The sequence below is a fragment of the Coenobita brevimanus genome, chromosome 65, assembly GCF_032717465.1.
Source record: "Coenobita brevimanus isolate Jiangsu-jjx chromosome 65, ASM3271746v2, whole genome shotgun sequence".
In the NCBI taxonomy this organism is placed as follows: Eukaryota; Metazoa; Arthropoda; class Malacostraca; order Decapoda; family Coenobitidae; genus Coenobita; species Coenobita brevimanus.
In genome coordinates this window covers 31899023-31913945 of record NC_137018.1, presented here as the reverse complement: position 1 = coordinate 31913945, position 14923 = coordinate 31899023, and the positions used below count along the sequence as shown (strand labels likewise).

The window sequence follows — 14923 nt, the reverse complement described above, 5'->3', positions numbered from 1 at the left end:
CGGCCTCAGTGAATTGGGAGACTTCCATTGCGATGACTGTTACTTTGTCTCTGGGTCATAACCATAAACCCATGAATCCATGATTCATCTACAATTATGACCTTGGAGATGAAGGTGGCGTCATCTCATACATGATTCTTGATCTCCTGCAAACTGCAACACGATGTGCCTTTTGCTCTTCATTCAGCAGTCTTGGCACAAATTTTGCAGTGATGCATCTCATGCCCAACACGCCCAACAAAATGCGTTGCACGCTCCCGTATGACAGTCCAACGATATCACAAACATCATGGATAGTTTGTCTACGATCTGCAAGGATAGCCTGACGAACATTTCCGACATTTTCTGGTGTTGTTGCCATTGACCATGGGTACCCAACATGGTGGTCGCGAGCACCATTGTGCTCTCTGATGGTCTGGCAGTGCTCTTTCACAGCGGTTAAAATCGTGCTCACGAGCACCAGCTCTTTGTAGGTCTAACTGCCGTATTCATAATCCCCTGTAAGACCATCATCATCACCCGTTTATATATATATATATATATATATATATATATATATATATATATATATATATATATATATAATTTGGTATTGAAATGTAAAATATGGTATTGTACATGTGTAGATTTGGCACTGTTTAACTCGTGAGAGATGGCAACCCTTGGGAAGGTTGAAGATCAGTACCTGACAGTGACAGACGGTCTGTGACTCTGTACACGACGTATGTCAAAAACGACGCAAATGAAGGTCAGAATCTAACGAATCACACTAAAAGCCACTGGAAACACCAAGGTTGGATGAAAAAAGGGATTAACAGCCAAAACTACATACTGACCAACTTTTCAAGCCAAAACTGTGGGTCATTAATTATTCGTAATATGTTATTCACGTTACTGTGAAGTTTCCCAGTCATGATAATCACTCTTAGTCTTACCGTGTTGTTACAATTCCACGGTTAGAGTTAGACTGACGCCATACAACTGTAGCCTACACTGTTACACTTACTAATTGGACTGCTTCTTAATACCCAAACTATGAAATTATAGTGATGCTATCATAGTTATCCAGAAAACAGGTGGGTGCTCATCAACTTAAAAAGGTTGGGAACCCCTGCCGCTGACAGTCGTTCAGAACGGTCATCGTCTTCGACAGACGTTCGTCCTTCCTTGAACTGCTTGTACTAGAAAAATGTTCTGCTTTGGGACATGGCATTGTCACCAAAGGCTTGCTGAAGCAACTGGTGAGTTTCTGCAGCAGTCTTCTTGATCTTGAAGCAGAACTTGATGCAGGTTCTTTGTTCCGTGAGGTCCGCAATGGCAAAACAACCAAACCACCTACACACCACATTACAATAGTAAGCGCAGCTCAACAACACGTCCACTCACAGACATGGCCGGGGCCACACTGACGCACTTACATATACTAGCAGTTAGCCAGTCACCTTTTCATGATGTCTGTATGCTTGCCAAAAGCTTTCCATCCAACTGTAACGTGTCTTTTTATTTCGTTTTCATAGTCATTCAGTAGTTTTAGTGTTTGCCCCAAGTAATTGAACTCCTCAACTTCTTCAAGAGTTTCTTCATTTATTATGATGACGCTGTTTGGCGTGTCTGAATTACACATCACTTTAGTTTTACCCCGGTTCATCTTTAGCTCTAATTCGAAACTACTTCTGTCGATTAATATTTCTTGCAATGGCTCTGCTGTTTCTGAATATGGGATATCATTTGCAAATCATAAATTGTTACACTTTTCATCACCTATGTTTACTCCTTTGTTCTCCCCTTCTAGCTTTCTGAAAATGTTTTCAAATCCATCTGTAAATAATTTTGTTGACCCTGTATCACCCTGACACACGCCTTTCTCAATCCGAATTTTTTCCGAGTCTTTATGTAACGTAATTTTTGCACTTCCTCCTTATATTTTCAAGCAGTTTTACAATGTTCTTGTTTACTCCTTGTTCGTGCAATGAAATTTATAATTGCCATGTGCTCCACTGAGACGAAAACTTTTTTGTAATAGACAGAACCCAAGCCCAACAGTTTAGTACATAATGTAATTTTCTCAATTAACTGATTCACTGTGTGCAGATCAGTTGTCGAATTACAGCTTCGGAATCCTGCCTACTCACAAGGTTGGTTTTCATCTAAATTTGCTGTTATTCTGTTCAAGAACTTTAGTGAAAAGGTTATAAGTAACTGATAATAAGCTAATAGGTCGATAGTTACTAAGATCTTTTGAGTCCCCCTTCTTGTACAGCAGAATAATTATTGGATTACACCACATCTTGGGAACATTCTTCTTGTTTATACTGTATACGGGTAAAATCTGCTGCTATTCCATCCTCTCCAGGGGTCTTTCCTTTTTTCAGAATTTTAAGAGAAAAATGTACTTCATCTGGTTTGTTTGTTTGTATAGATTTTTCCACTTGACATTGTCAGAGTTGAAGCGGACCTATAGTGTGAGGCCAGCCAGTGAAGAGCAGATGACAAGAGGTAGCTGGTGCTAGGTGGCAGGTGGAATTAGGAATTTGGATAAGTGATGTGGCTGGAGAGCAAGTCAATGAGGCGAGACGTGGAGAGCTGCTGTACAAGGCGTTCGCCAAATTCTGTGGGGTTCAGGGAGTCAAAGAAGACATGCAAGCGTTCGACGTCGGCAGGAGGAGGGCTCCAGGGTGTGGGGTCGCAGACGTCACAAGGCGCAGCACGGCGTGTGGTGGCAGGCAGCTTCGTCGTCGTCTTCCCCTTGTTCTTCCTCGGTGGTGGTGGGCTTGGAGAAGGGGAAGGGCACACCTCATGGGTAGACTGGAGATCAACCGGTGGCACACCGTCAGCAGATGATGATGGAGTGAGAGGAGAGTCTTCCACGTCCAGGATGATGGGCGGGACAGGAGAGGTGGTGTCCTCCTCAGGAGCTGGCGATGTGTGGTGCAGGTAGATGTCAGGGTAGGCGTGATCGGTGTCCATGGACTGTACAGGGCTGGCGGTGGTGGTGGTAGTCGCCTTGTTTAATGGAGTGTCGAGCTCCAGCCTTTTCCGCGGTGTTCTGCAGGGTAGGGGAGGCTGCAGCAGAGAGGCACAACACTCCTGATGAGAGGCTGACTGTACACCGCGGGCGAAGCTCTGTGGGATAACAAGGCATGGCAGCCCGGTCTTCTCGAAAATCTGAGGGAGAAGAACGAGCATTGCGGCCTTGTCGTCACCACAGAAGACCCTCGCCGTCGCAATGCACATGGCGAAAATCGTTTCCACTTCACCAGGACATCGGGGATCCAAAAGCCAGCGCCCTAGGGCCGTGGGGCGCCGCCTTGCATAGGCAGAGCTTTGCACAGCCGCACTCCTCGGTCCAGTGCCGTCTCTAGCTTCGGGACCCTTCAGTGTCTGGTGAAGACGGAATATGAATGTCTCTCCCTCGCCTAACGAGCGTTGGAGGCGCCGTGCAGTGGGAGTAGCGATCCCCAGACGGTGTACGAAAACATCAGTGCCAGTGTCCTGGCGCCTGATGAATCCGTATCCCGCCCTCACGCTGTACCATTTCACGATTCCTGTGATGATCTGCTCTCGTGGCGACTCCTCTGTGCCTGTGGGGGTCCCCCTCGAGGGGTCGAAGGCCGAGGTAGCTGGAGAAGGCATTGCTGAGGAGCTGTTGTCGCCACCGCTGCTGGACACGAACTCTGACTTCATCTGGTGTTTCCTCTGGTATTTCATTTGTTTCAACTGAATAGTTACCTTTTGGCACTATTGTCTTTGATGAACAATTCTTCAACTCTCTTCACCTTTTCTCTGCACTTGATTAATTCACTGTTTTTGCATATCAATGGCATTATTTGTTGCTTTCCTTGTGCTATTTTGTTTCGGACCTGGTTCAGACTTTTTCCTTTTTTATGGTTTGATTGGTCTGATCTATGGTTTTCTTTCGTTTTTCTTCTCTCTATCTCTTGCTGTTAAGCTTATTTAATGCTGCTCTTTTTGTCACCTTTCTTTTGTTTTTACATCTTCTTTCATTTTTCTTATGAGCCCAAGGATCGTTTATGAATATTTGTTGGTTTAGGTTGTATTAGCTTTCCCTACTGCCTCTTCTGATTCCCGTAAAACTTCTGTTAATTTGCCATTCAGCTCGTGTCAGATCTGGTATAACTTGGAGCCTGAAATTTGATCTTTATTCTTAACTGAAAGGTAGCTTCGTTTTCGCCTATTTTTATTCTGCATACTTTTTTCGGTTAGCTTCTTTCTTTCACTACTTCTGTAAGTACGTATTATATATATATATATATATATATATATATACACATACACACCTGTATATACCGTATATATATAAAATGTGTGTGTGTGTGTGTGTGTGTGTGTGTGTGTGTGTGTGTGTGTGTGTGTGTGTGTGTGTGTGTGTGTGTGTGTGTGTGTGTGTGTGTGTGTGTGTGTGTGTGTGTGTGTGTGTGTGTGTGTGTGTGCGCGTGCGCGCGCGCGTGTAATCCATCACCGTAATACCAGTGCAAACTGCGTTGTTAAACATGAATGAACGGCAAAACAAGAAATAAATATAATATATGTACGACTGGTGATATCCGATCATAGTAGTGTCTTCAAACATGTGTAACTGGCTGGCAGTAAGAGGCAAGGTAACATTCAGATGCTCAAACAGTCGCTATCAGAGTCAAAATTAACCCCCTTAACCATGATGCACTACAAGTTTTATTTAGCCTATTACACCCGGTTTCACGTAGAGATAGCCGATATTATGTTATAAGCGGCGCATGTGTGTGTGTTCGTACCTACCAAATTGTTCTTACCTAAATGTATCTTTACAGGAATGAGTCAAGCTTGTACTTTCCCGTGTATTAAACCATTATTATCATACATATCCTTAACTTTATGAACAGTTTTGACACACACTGTTTCATTCGGTAGTGCATTCCACTGATCAATTGTCCTATTTGGGAAACTGAATTTCCTTACGTCTTTATCGCCTCTTTTTTTATGCTTTTTTTTCTTCATTGTCCTCTTGCTGACGGCTCCCAATAGGTTATATACTCATTTATGTCTATTTTCTCTTTCCCTGCGTTGCATTTATATAGCATAATCATGTCTCCTCCTTTCCTTCTCTCTTGTAATGTTGGTAGGTTCAGTTTTTTTCAGTTTTTCCCCATAGCTTCGATCCCTTAAACTTAGTACCTATCTTGCAGCGGCCCTTTGTACTTTTTAAATCTTATCTATGCGTTTTTTGATATGTGGATTCCAGACTGCTGATGCATACTCAGGGATGGTCTGATGAATGACGTAATAATCTCTCTCGGCATGTCTTCATTATTATGTGAATGCTATTCTCGTATTATCAAGCAGTGTATACATGTTCCGTACCTTCTCACTGACGTGGTCAGCCTTATAAAGTCTGATACTGATAATCACTCCTAGGTCCTTCTCCTTTTCTTGTTTGTGTAGGGTTGAACTTCCTAGCTTATAATCTCAGTCTGGTCTTTTTCCACTTTTCTATCTCTCTATCTAGAGCCCGACGCCCTAATCCCGCAAAGGGTGGCCGGAGACAAAACGCCTCAAAGTCGCTCTGTCACCCACCATTTTATTGCCCTCCCCCCAACTCACTCCCCCCTCCCTTATATACCTCTATACTCCATCCCTCCACCTCATCCTCGGTCTTCTCCTCCCTCTCCCTCCCTCCACTTCACCTACATACACCCTCTTAGTCAGTCTTTCATTCTCCATTCTCTCCACATGTCCAAACCACCTCAGTGTATTTCTCCTAATTTTCTCAACCACATCCACATCCACCCCACAACGTTCCTTCACTTCATTCGTCAACCTGTCCCTCCATGTCACTCCACATGCTCCTCCCAAGTAACTCATGTACACTGCTCTCACTCTTGACTTGTTCCCCTCTAGCAAGGTCCATGCTTCGCTTCCATTCCTCAGGATAGCGATTACAATACTGTCATGCAGTGACTTCTTATTCAATACTCACCTCCTTATTTCTCATCACTGCTTTCAGTGAACCAACAACCTTCCTTCCCTACTGTACCCTTTCATGCACTTCATCCCCCAAAGTTCCATCCTTTCTCATCACAATACCCAGTACTTGAAAGCATTCATATTCTCCATATCCTCACCATCCAGCCTCACTGTACATTCTGTGACTTCATTCCTCTCAAACACCATAACTTTATTCTTGTTTACATAACTTTCAGATTCCTCTTCCTACATACTGTCCCAAATTTATTCATCAAACCTTGCAACTCCCATTCATCTTCACTCAAAAATAGTGTATCATCAGCAAACAGCAACACCGGAATCTTCCACATCACACACTCATTCATTAGAGCCACCCCCACATCCACTGCCCTACCTTGCACCTCCTTTACAACCCCGCCCATGTAAATATTAAACAGCCATGGAGACATCACACATCCCTGTTTCAGTCCCACATTTAGATCAAAGAACTCAGCTCACTATCCACTCGCACGGTAGCCTTAGCTTCTTCGTACATACTTTTCACAGCACTCAACAATTTCCCCTCCACTCCATATATTCTTAATACCTTCCACATACCTTGCCTATCTGTTCTGTCATAAGCTTTCTCCAAGTCCATGAAGGCAGCATACACTTTCTTTCCCTTCTCTACATACTTCTCCACTAAACATCTTAGAACAAATGTCTGATCTACACACCCTTTTCCCTTCCTAAATCCCTTTTGTTCTTCTCCAACTAGCTCCTCTGTTATATGCCTAACCCTATCAGTGAGTATTCTACCATATATTTTTTCAGTCACACTAAAAAGGCAAATACCCCTATGATTACCACATACTTCTTTCTCCCCTTTGCCTTTGTATAAAGGAACAATTATACCTGATTTCCAGTCCTCTGGAACCCTTCCCTCTTACCAAACAAATCTTCACAAGTTCCATATCCACTCCACAACAATCTCACCCCGATACTTCAGCATTTCACCACACACTCCATCAATTCCTGGGGCCTTTCCCATCTTGATCGTCTTCATTGCTTCCATTACTTCCGCCCTACTGATCTCTTCCCACCTCCTCTCATCTCTTCTTCTCCTAGCCATTCTCCAACCACTTATACTCGCACTGCTTTCACTCTCTACATTCAACAAATCCTCAAAGTGCTCCTTCCATCTCCTCACTTTCTCTCTCTTCTCCACCAACAATCTATTATTCCTATCTTTCACTCCCCTGTTATTTCCCCTTTCACACTGTCTTACTTTCTTTACCTCCTTCCAAAACAATTTCTTACTCTCCCTCCATTTTACACTCAGATTCCTCTCAAACTCTTCATCCACTTTCTTCTTACTCTCCTTCACTAATCTCTTCACCTCCCTTCTCCTGCCCACATATACCTCTCTCTTCTCTTTCTCATCTTCTCCCCTACCTCTACTCGCTAACCATTCACTATATGCCTATTTCTTTTGTTCCACAGCTCGTTTCACCTCATCATTCCACCATGCTGTCCCTTGCACACCCCTGCATCTCCTCCTCACTCCACAAACCACCTCACACGCTGCGCCTATCTCTTCCGTGAATATCTTACATACATGTTCCACCCCTTCCATCTGGCTCTCTCTCATACCTTCCCAATCTTTCTTCCACTGTGCTCTTACATTCTGCCATTTTCTCACTATCTTGCAACGTCTCAACTCTCCTCACAGAAGCTGTTTCCTCCTGTCTTCCCCTTTGTCTCTTCACCCATTTTCTTTGCAGCCTTACCTTGGCCATCACTAAGTGATGGTCCGAGATTCCAGTCCCCCACCCTCTCCACACTCTTGCATCCAACACTTGTCTTCTCATTCGCTGATCCACACACACGTAACCTATCATTGCCTTTCGTTCAGTAAGGTCACCGTCCATCCTCCTCATGACTCTCCATGCATACCTGTGGTCTGCCGAAAGTGTTGGCTATTGCCAACCCCTTACCAGAACAGATGTCCACCAGTTCACTACCATTCCCATCTACTTCAGCTGGCATACCCCACTGACCAACCACTCCATCCACTCGTACATTCCCAACTTTGCCATTCATGTCTCCAATCAAAAACACTCTCGCTTCTCTCAAACTTGTCCATACATGTTTCGACACTTGCCCAAAACTCATCTTTCACTCTTGCCACTCGGTCCTCTGTCGGCGCATACACACATACAATAGCCCAAGCTTGTATACCTACTTTCATCCTCACCACTTTTACCAAACCTAATTACATGGCATTTGTCCACACTGAATTCCATTTGTCGTCTATTGCCCCATTTATGAAGCTTATTTAATTCTTCTTGTAGCGCTCTCCAAGAGTCTGTGTTTATAATTTTCCTTTGTATTTTTGCATCATCAGCAGCTTGTTTAGATAGATTCCATTTCCAGTGTTGCTGTCAATGTCATTTCTAATATACTATAGCAGTAGCCGTGTGTGTGTGTGTGTGTGTGTGTGTGTGTGTGTGTGTGTGTGTGTGTTCTTACCTAATTGTTCTTACCTTAAACCATATTTATCGTACATATCCTTAAATTTGTGAATTGTTTTGGCACACACTATTTCATTCGGTAGTGCATTCCACTGATCAATTGCTCTGTTTGGGAAACTGAATTTCCTTACGTCTTTATCACCTCTCTTCTTGTGCAGTTTTTTGCAGTGTCCTCTTGCTGATGCTTCTCCATATGTTAAGTAATCATTTATGTCTATTTTCTCCTTTCCTGATATGCACTTATATAGCATTATCATGTCACCTCTTTTCCTTCGCTCCTGTAGTGTTGGTAGATTCAGTTTATTTTGTCTTTCTTCGTAGCTTAGGTCTCTTAAGCTTGGTATCCATCTTGTAGCGGCCCTTTGAACTTTTTCAATCTTGTCTATGTGCTTTTTGAGATGAGGACTCCAGACTACTGATGCATATTCCAGGGCTGGTCTAATGAATGATGTTATTATGCTTCTTAGCATGTCTTCATTTATGTATGTGAATGCTATTCTCATATTTGCAAGCAGTGTATACATGTTCCGTACCTTCTCGCTGATGTGGTCAGCCGGAGATAGTCTGTTATTGATGATCACACCTACGTCTTTCTCTCTTTCTGATGTGTATAGGGTTTTATTTCCTAACTTATAATCCCAATCAGGTCTTTTTCCACTTTTACCAAACTTGATTACATGACACTTGTCCACACTGAATTCCATTTGCCATGTACTACTCCATTCATGAAGTTTATTTAATTCTTCTTGTAGCTCTTTACAAGAGTCTGTGTTAGTAATTCTCCTTTGTATTTTTGCATCATCTACAAACATATTCAGATAGCTCTCATTTCCAGTGTTACTGTTCATATCATTTATATACACGTGTGTGTGTGTGTGTGTGTGTGTGTGTGTGTGTTTGTGTGTGTTGGGCTGCCGAAACTATACATTCAAATCGCACCAAAATTGGCACAAAAATCGCAAAAAATTCGCTGATGTGAAAAAACTTGGTCCCATCACGACTGAAAAACTTTTACTATATTTAACCCGTCACGTCCCGAGCCTTTCCGCACCTATGACATCCCCCAGTCCCGAGCCTTTTTGGAAAAAAAAATTTTCTTATGAAACTTCCGCTTAGGTCGAGAAACTATGGAAAATCTTGAAGAAAGTGGTCTCTGCGGTCTATAAGTGGTCTATACAGGTGCGGTTTCCCCCCGCAGGTATCGTATTCTGTAATGGGCTGGATATGCGTTAACGGTTTCTATGGTAAGGAGTAATGGGACAAACAACACACAACACCTCTACATTTATTGAATTTGTACTAATAAACAATAACAGTAACAATATAATGTATTTCAGACACATATATAGGAAAAATAAGCATTGTACCATCGCGCGAGCATAGCGAGTTAGGTCCGAGTCGTATCATGCTATCTGCTAATTTTCTGTTATGAGTCTACCAATCATTTTTTCTACTTGTATACTTCTGTTTCAATGACAATTTACCAAATACAACTGTTTGTAAGTGATTTCAGATGTTTTCATTCATTTTGATGACATGCAGCATAAGTTTAGCGCACATCAGCTTAGTAGGCGCACTCGCTATGACTCGTATTTCAACATACCAAATTGTTTTATCACTTTCCAATTATTTTCCCATTTACATAGAACCTTTCCCCCACCACTGTGAAGGTTTTCAATTATTTTCATTCATTACGAGGGCATTTAGCGATATGCTAGCGCCTATTCACGTAGCAACCACGATCTCAAACACTCGTGTTTCATCATCTACTTTATTTATTCACTCCAATTATATTTTCCCACTTACATGACACACGTTTACATCCCTCCAATGCACTGTACATACTTACTGCCATTATTTATTCAAGTGAGCGTGAGAATATCGCCTGAAAATACCCTCGCAAGGAATGTTACGTCATACATAATACTCACACACTTATATACTAATTCACTCACACACTTATATACTAATTATTCACTTTATCACTTGCTGACTTTTATTTTGACTAATACGTGCCTTATTCATTCGACTAAGCGTCAGGAAATCTTATCTTTATAGACACGCTATGAATATTTGACTTAGGAAATACATCATCATATACAATAATTTGAACTTATATTATACCCGTAAGAATGTCACATAATAGAAAATTTATAATAAGGGGCCGTATTTATTGCACTGAGCGACAGAATATCGCATCAAACAACCCTCTCTATGTAAGTTTCAACTTAGGGCAGATTTATATACTTACACCCAATGTTTGCACTTATGTTCTACCCGTAGGTACTTTATACTAATATTTGGCGATCCACATGACTGATATTTTCACAGAGCGTCTGTCTGTCGCATTTACATCATAATTTCTGCGTCCTTTCGCATTCACACCATGCTAAAATTGCAGCAACGTGTGATATTCACTAAAACATGGGTGAATACACAGACCCACGTCACACTGCACGCACTCATAGCTGGTGTCCTTCCTCTGTGTCGTGAGTCTCACCTGGGAATGACTGCAAACGTGACACCTGCGCTGGGGCCTAGGTCTGTTGGGCTGGGGCGGGATAGGAGTGGGGAAATGGCGGGCGGATATTCTCTGGGGAGTGTGGGTAATAGGGGCAGTGCGGGGGCGCTGTTGGGGCCTTTCAACAGCATACTTTGCAAAGATTTCTCGTGTGAGCTCCCTCACAAACCCTTCAAAGGTTTCCTGAACTCCTGTGGTCATGGCGTGAAGGTGGTGGCAATTCAGAGCAGTGATATCTAGCAAGTGAAAGAACAGTTTTGTATACCACATCATCGTGGTCCTGGCACACTCTACCGTCGATATCATGGAGTCTGACTGGTCCACGAGGCGCATGTTTATATTATAGTCCATGACACATTCAGGTTTCCAAACACGACGCCTGCTCTCGCTATGGTAATCAACAGAATCAGTACGGTGCATCAAGGGGCGGTGAACCATGGACAAGAGGCTTACTTCTCTGTTGTGGTTCCACATTGTTGCAAGGATGTTGTTTGCTTTGAAGAAGACAACCTCACTCCTTGCAAGTTTCCGCCCTACCTTGACCATGTGACGCCGGTTCACCTTTACGGTTCCACAGACTCCCGTTTCATGTCTGTGAAGATAACGAGCGAGAAGAGGACTAGTGTACCAGTTGTCGAGATAGAGAACGTGACCACGATGAAGGTAGTCTTGTATCATCGTCTTTACCACTGCTCCAGAAAGTCCTATACTTCGATCTTCTATTATGTCTGTCTGTGCACCGGTGTACAAGACTATGTCTTGCACGTATCCAGTCCTACAGTCACACATAACAAAGATCTTGAACCCAAAACGGTGCCTTTTGCTGGGTATATACTGTCTGAATGAAATATTGCCTCTCCACAACACGAGACTCTCGTCTATGACGAGATCTCTATAGGGATAGAATGAGGATCGAAAGGTTTGCCTGAGGTGATCAAAGACCAGCCTAATTCGCCTCATTTTGTCCGTGTTGTTTGCATTTGCAGGGTCATTAGCATCATAAAAATGGAGGCGACTTAGAATTTGTTGAAACCGATTACGGCTCATCACTTGACCAAATATGGGGGTAAACATAACAGGGTCCGTAGTCCAGTAAGCAGGAATTCTATTTTTTCTTATTATACCCATCAAAAGGACAAGGGCAAAAAATAAGAACATTTCTGGAATGGAGATAGGGTAATCATTAATCATTGAATGCCTACTCCTTGTTCCCAATCTTTCACTTTCTAGCCGCTGGCCGCTTGCAAACAGGTTTGTTTGAAACACGATCTGATCAACGAAGGCCTCACTGAAAAACAGGTGGAAAAAATCCAACCTGCTTGAATTACAGTGAATACCTGGTGCAATGCAGCCAGATCGCCCCTGCTCAGTGAAGGGGTGAATGAGGGGAGAAAAATCACTCCCATCCTCCCAATCCCACGACACAAATCCCTCGTCCCCATCACCGCCTTCGTCTGGGTGAAGAGGAGATCCTGGTTGGGGAGGTTGGGGAGAAGGAGTACGGAGGGCTTCCCCACTGTCACTCCTCTTCCCTCTGCCTTTACCCTTTCCCTTTCCCTTACCCTTACGGCCTTGAGGAACATTAGGGGGCTGTGGGGATGAAATAGTTTGATATTGGGGAGCAGAAGACGTGCTGGGGAGTGGTTCCTCCCCACCTTCCCCCTCCATTACCACACCACGTGCTCTCTCATGCAACCTTGCTCGACCACGTGTTAGGGGATATTGGGGAGCATAAGACGTGCTTTGGAGTGGTTCCTCCCCACCTTCCCCCTCCCTCACAACCCCACGTGATAAGGAACGCACCCGCACTGGCCCACGTGATCCACTCTGCCGCCTCACACTGCGTAGGGAGAGCAATGACTCACCCACCTCACTCTCACTTTCCCTAATCCCAGGAATGTCCATTTCACTCCCCACTCCCTCCACTTCACTTCCTACCGCCCCAAACAGAATGCTAGGCCCATACCTGCTTAGACGACGTGGTGTGCGCTCTGGGCCACAATGCGTAATCACCTCCCGCCCATACCACGTGGCAGCAGGTCCCACGTCTCCGTCCTCGACCTCGTCCTCGTCCTCGACCTCGACTCCGGCTTCCAAGGCACGCTGGGGATAGGGATATGACATACCACGTGCCTTCTTTGCCTCCTGCCCCTCTCTAGCAGCACGGTAAGTCACATACTGCCGCTTCCTTGGTGACGGAACTTCCTCGTCACTGCTGGTGGTTTCTTCCTCCTCTGGCTGCACATAATCTTTGTCCATCTCCTCGTCATCCAGTGGGGAATCACTGTCGCCGGTAAAGGTGTCCAGGGCAACTTGAATTTCGCTCTCTGAGAGACCTCTCTTAGCCATGTCTGAGCAGGACCGTGGCTACCAGGTGAGTGGACGAGTGGCGGGCTAGCGCGGGTCGCGCGGGGTCGCCGAGTGTCCCCGCCTGGTGGCAGGTAGGGGAAGGTCAGGCAAGGGTACGTACCGCAAATCAAGCGCGAAATTTGAAAATTGTCGAAATTATGCACGACGTACTGGTACGTCGCCAGGACTGGCAAATGCAAATCGTGGTGACGTACCCATACGTCGTCGGGACGGGGCGGGTTAATGAGTGATCAAATTTTGACCAAAAAACGCCGCTCCCAGCGTCCTGTCGGTTGCCGTGGCTGAGTGCTTAATATCTCGGACTTGTGTGCGGACAACTTGGGGTCCACTCTGGAAGCTGCAAATAACATGATCAATTGGTTAGCTGCAAAAAATCCAAATGACAACGTTAGACTAGAACAGTGCCTAAACGTGACTCAGATTACCTGAAATGATTGAAACACGCATGCCAAGTGCGAGGAAATGAGTGCAAAGCACGAGAAAGCAAGCGCGCAGCGCAATGGCCCTCCGCAGGGGCAAGTGCGAGAGGGCCCGAAGGGCCCACGAGCACTTGTATATATACTAAAAACATAACTGGAGTCAGCACTCAGACCTGTGGAACTCCGCCAGTTACTTCCCTCCATGATGAGTAATTTCCCCTTAGGGCCCTTATTACTGTTCTCATTTCCCCTTTTCTGAGAAAATTTTGCATCCACCAGTACAGATTACCTTGGATTCCTCCTTGATGGTACAGTTTCCATACAACTCTTTGGTGCGGTACTCTTGTCAAATGCTTTCTTGAAATCTAAATAGATACTGTCTACTCATCCTCCTTTTTTCTGTAGTGTTTCTGCAGCTCGTGTGTGTGTGTGTGTGTGTGTGTGTGTGTGTATGTGTGTGTGTGTGTGTGTGTGTGTGTGTGTGTGTGTAAGGGCTGAGAAAGTCAGTGTGGAAACCTACTGTTTTTTTTATAACAATTCAAAGGGCAAGGACTTTGCTAAATTAAACACTGATTCAGCAAAAATCAACTTACAGTTTTTATCCATTTTAGACCAATCTTGAAGGAAGTGTTACGTTACGGGTAAGATAATAATAAAGTGATTCCATTTTGATAACAATCAGTCAAAGCGCAAGGTCAGTGGGAAAGACAAAAATTCATCCCTTGTGTGCGAGTGTTAACAAAATACACAGTTTTTATATGATTTTCGACAAACTTTGCGGAGGGATGGAGAGTTAAGCACGGAATAAACTTCTTTTTAGCACAATGTGTCAAAGGTCAATGCAACAGGGCAAGGTCAGCTTAAATGGTTCTTATTCCAGTTTAGACCAAACTTATGGATGGGTTGAGGATAAAGCGAGAAAAAAGGGATTCGATTTGAGACCAATCAGTTATTAATTAAAATCACAGAGAAAGGTGAAAGGCCAGTTACAGAACAAGTTCAACTCAAAGTTCTTATCTGATTTCAACAGAACTTCTTGGGAGTGCTGTAAGCGTCTGGCAAGGACGAAGGGATTCAGAATTAAGAAGACTCAAAGATCAAGATCGGGGGGAAAAGTAAAATTTTGATGCGTAGGTCTG

At 44.0% G+C, this 14923-nt stretch overlaps 1 protein-coding gene across 1 annotated transcript in view; it reads left to right on the top strand.

Annotated features, from left to right (window-relative positions):
- LOC145404963 (neuronal acetylcholine receptor subunit alpha-10-like) overlaps window positions 1-2510 on the top strand; it is a 54277-nt gene extending 51767 nt beyond the window's left edge. Inside the window, exon 8 of the mRNA XM_080276469.1 lies at window positions 2443-2510. Within this exon, the coding sequence (XP_080132595.1) occupies window positions 2443-2510 (68 nt within the window). The remainder of the gene's footprint in view (window positions 1-2442) is intronic.
- Window positions 2511-14923: the final 12413 nt, after the last annotated feature.